General features: G+C 33.2%; 1 protein-coding gene across 1 annotated transcript; it reads left to right on the top strand.

Annotated features, from left to right (window-relative positions):
* The first annotated feature begins 951 nt into the window (after positions 1–951).
* Positions 952–4,351, top strand: TRIADDRAFT_64058 (uncharacterized protein). Its single transcript, XM_002114199.1, has 7 exons — positions 952–1,052; positions 2,220–2,312; positions 2,583–2,733; positions 2,818–3,045; positions 3,554–3,647; positions 3,789–3,899; positions 4,141–4,351. Exons 2-7 carry the CDS (start codon positions 2,220–2,222, stop codon positions 4,220–4,222), a joined length of 759 nt encoding a protein of 252 aa, XP_002114235.1. The 5' UTR covers positions 952–1,052; the 3' UTR covers positions 4,223–4,351.
* Positions 4,352–4,551: the final 200 nt, after the last annotated feature.

Raw genomic sequence — 4,551 nt, 5'->3', positions numbered from 1 at the left:
GTACTGTACTGTACTGTACGTACGTCTTTCTCCTGTACAGAATCTGTACTGTACAGTACAGTATAAAGTAGCGGAAAGTTTTCTCTACCTGACTGTCCGTTTACTGTACTGTACAGTGTACAGTCTGTACAGTCTGTACTGTACAAGCGTACACTTACAGTACTCGTACTCTTGCTTAACATACAGTAGCTACACCGTTTGTCTACTGGTTTGTCGGAATCGGCTGACGAAAGAACACGCAGTTTGTACTGTGCAGTACAGTGTACTGTACTGTACTGTACAGAACATTCTACGATACTTCGCGTACTGTGTACTGTATGTACAGTACAGTACAGTACGTGATTCTGTGAAGTTAACTGTTTAATAAGGCAGTACAGTACAGAACACGGTAGTATTTTCCATACTCAGTATTGTACTGTACACTGTGGACGGTGAATTTTTCCATTTTTTTGTACAGTACTTGCAAATAAATGTACTGTATAAAAAAATTTTTGTTTTTTACAAATAAATTTTATACCTAATGAAAGAGAATGAGTTGATTGAACAATTCTTGCATAGACAGTTGGGGTAAAGTTTAGTGAATGTGTCCGTGAAGTTAACATACTGTAGATACCCTGGATTGTGCTATTACATTTGCTATAAAGTACAGTACTGTACACTGTACACTGTACACTGTACACTGTACAGTACAGTACTATGAACTTGCAACTCTACAGTACTTGCAAGTCGCAATTGTGACGTCATTTGGTGTATCTAGGGAATGTCTTCCAATTCGATGTTCAGTGTTTGGTTTCGAAGCGATCTAATTTAAGGTTAACGTATACTGCAAGTGTATGTATACTTGTATAGTATTTTTCAAATAAATTACAGCTGATAGAGGAAGCATGAATGCGTAAGCCCAACACATAAATTGCTGCCATTATACAAGTACAGTTAATTAGCAGGGTTCATCTGGGTTTTCACTCTTATGTGATTATATCATTAGGACTTATTGGACTCAGTAGTCAATCATATCATTAAATGATATTTCTATACTCATCTGATATAACAAGGTAGGGCGAAAATCTTTTTTGATCATACTCATAATTATACGTACACATGATTTGTAGCACAGTATGTGATGTGCTACTTAATGAATTATATTATATATGATTATGTATTTATTTGTTATACTTAATATAAGAGTAATGGTCATTCATTTTATTTATTTATTTCAATTATAATTATCATAACGTACGATTAGCTAGCAGTTAAGGCGAAATATTGTGCTTCATTGACCATTATCGTATGCAATAATAATTGTTATTGATTTTGAAAGAAGACAATATATAATTTATTTGCAAGATTTGATACACGTAGTAAAACAGTGTACTATACGCGTATCAAGGCGTTATACACATTAGGAACGTAAGCAAAAAAATTATCTAGAAACGGTCAACTATTAAGGTTAATATTCTTAACTGTAAGTTTAATCTTAATTCTTATTACAGTACAGTATACGAGTAGACGCGTATAACAGTTGGAAGCACAAAGCTGAAGTTTACAATTTCATCGTGCCAAGTTATTAACGATTGTTTTAGAAAAAAAATCGAATTCCTTCAAATGCAATAAATTAAGTTACAATAGGAAATCGAGGCTTGATTCTCAGCTACTGCAAATAATTAATTGATATGTTACTTTATTGCAAATCTTAGATTTAAGTTATATATAGTTGTCGCATGATTACAATCCATCAAGGTTTGAATCTCAGCTGTGTTCTTTTCATTAGATTATCCATGTCTGGTTAGCAGTGTCACACATTTTACTGTAGTTACTTCCTCAATACGTATCCATTTACACTTACATTATAAGTAACTTCACGCTTTTTCTCCTAATACACTTATGCAATACAGTTGCTAGGTATGTTAACATTATTAAAGAGGTAATAGACTATTCTATCTGGATAATTTTAGAAATATTACAAATGTTGCAGCTGTGCAATATCATTAAAATTGCAAGCAGTGCAACATGCTCAAATTTATAGATTGCATATTTATGCTTAGAGTTGATAGTAATTCCGTGAAGCAAACGACATTACCGCATTACTGTTCGTATGTTACTTGAAACCTACAGGTGCTAATTCCATTTTTCTGGTATCCTTCCCGTAAAATAAATGATCATACCTTTTAAGATTCATGGACTTTTTGACTGGTTTTAATTAATTATATTAATTATGACAGATGGGTACAGGGGCTTCCACGCAGGCTAATTTAATGATTAGCCCTCGAGAGGAACTAGCGAGAAAGACAGCTCAAAAAATCGGGGATGAGAAGGTATAATGTTTACAACGTTAGGATTATTCTATTCTTGTTTATACATAGCGTAATAACAGGCGATATTTATATACAGCGTGATTTGAGACTATACGTACATGTAATAGAAATCTATACCATGAGGTTTTAAAAATCTGATCATTGTATTGATTTATTACCGCTATCAGATTTTATAATTTTTCTATAGTTTTTAACATTATGATGACTCAACTTGATAGAACACTCGTATTTTTTATCTGATGACTACTGTATTCTTTTCTACTACAACAGCCAGCACTGGATTCTCATCCTATAGTCGATTTGACTCATGGTACTGTAAGATATAGATCGAAAGAAAATGCGGCTATTTCTTCAGCCGACGATCATGGTAAAGTTAAAACAGGGTATTTCTATCACGCAAATTTAGAAGGCTATGAAAGAGGTTAATAGTTATGAAGTCAATCAGCTTATTTTATTTCATGTCGTAAAATTTCGCTGGTATTAATGGATGTTAATACTTCTATAGGAAAAGCTTTGCCTGCGCAACATAACTTTAAACTGCATTACGTCACTAAAGGACCTGCTACAGACGGAAATAAACAATTACATTATGTATATGGAATTGGTTTCAATGCAAAAGATTCTGGAATAAGAAAGCAACCTTATAAGCCGCAAGGGAAGGGATACAATTGGCCAAAGTCGTTCCGTGATCCAAATTGCCTATACTATCAGTTACAGTTTGCGGAACAAGAAGGTACGCTAACAATTTCAGCTTTTAATTGCTAGTTTCAATCAGTTATTACGAAGCCAACATTGATACCATAAGAAAATGCGATGGATACAAGAGCATTACAATCCGAGATTTTATTATTACTTTCGCGTTTATGGTCTACTTATATTGCCGGTTGTAGCTTTGTATTGTTACGCATTAAGGGGGTTGTCAACTACTTTTCGGATAGTAACATGAAGCCCTCTTTTAGTGCGATCAAATAAATTGGTTAATAATCTATAATTAATTTGTAGTGAATGACCGTTTTCAGGACAGTATTCGTATACTATATTATTTGGCTCATGCTGTAGTAATATGACAGCCAGTCATATTCATACATTATTATGGTGGTCAAGCATCAGATAATTAGAAAAATGAATCATTCGTATTATCTACCTCAGCGTATTACACTATCTGTGCAGAAACTATCACTAGATAAATTATTTACTGAAGAGTAGTAAATCAGTCTTGTTGCTGTAATAATATTATAAAGGTGAAGCTGAATTCAATGACAGTGATAATGAAGATATTGAAGATATAAAGTCTGTGAATGTCGATTCAACAGAGACTCTCATTCCTGAAATAAAGTAAGATATTTGTAATAATAACCTAGGGATTTGTCGTAGTACGGAGTGTAAATGCAGTATGCTGTATTTTGTAGCATATTCGCTAACGAGTTTTTGAGATTGTAAGGCTTTACACGTAAACATGATTCTGTTATATTTTAGAATCACTGTAAGAGACACTGACACCGTTCAGGATTTAAAGAAACGTGTCGCGCTAAGGATATTTAAGCCTATAAATCAGCTGCATGTTCTACATGATAGCCTCGTTTTAAGGTTAATATCAGTAATCAATCATGATGACTGGTTAGGATTTCAGCTAGTAATATTTGAAAATTTCACGGAGGAAATATATATTTGATTTAATGAATTAGAATACTACCTACTGTTATATAAAAGCTAGTAACACTTTACATTATGCAAGAATGATTTATTTAATTAAACAGTACTTGTAATTACTATTAGTGACTAAGTGCTATCTCTAAACCTACATGCTTATTTTCTCATCCCTATAAAGCAACGATAAGGTTATTGGCAGCCTGAGAAAAGACGAACACGGAAAGTGGGAGAAGTTTACTGTTATTTTGAAGTTGACATAATTGTAAAGGCGCCGTATATCGATAACCATATAATAAAGCTGTAGTTTAAAATTTTTGTCAAGATAATGTTGGTAAACTTATAGTTTAAGTTGTTATAAGTCAGGATTACACAATATGCTAGTTGTAGAAATTACTCTTTTTGAGGATAATAATTAACGCTCGTGGTAAGTGCAAAGGCTTTATAGTCGGATGCTCATACGTACCCGTGCAATAAAAAGTGTAGCTATTTTTACTAGATATGCCTAGCGCTGATCGATTAAACCAAACAATTCTTATTGTAAGATGCTCAAGAAACGAAGGACATCATTACTAGTTAATGATGCAATATA

The sequence above is a fragment of the Trichoplax adhaerens genome, genomic scaffold, assembly GCF_000150275.1.
Source record: "Trichoplax adhaerens TRIADscaffold_7 genomic scaffold, whole genome shotgun sequence".
NCBI lineage: Eukaryota > Metazoa > Placozoa > Uniplacotomia > Trichoplacea > Trichoplacidae > Trichoplax > Trichoplax adhaerens.
Note: the sequence above shows the minus strand (reverse complement) of the source record. Positions and strands in the feature narration are given on the sequence as shown.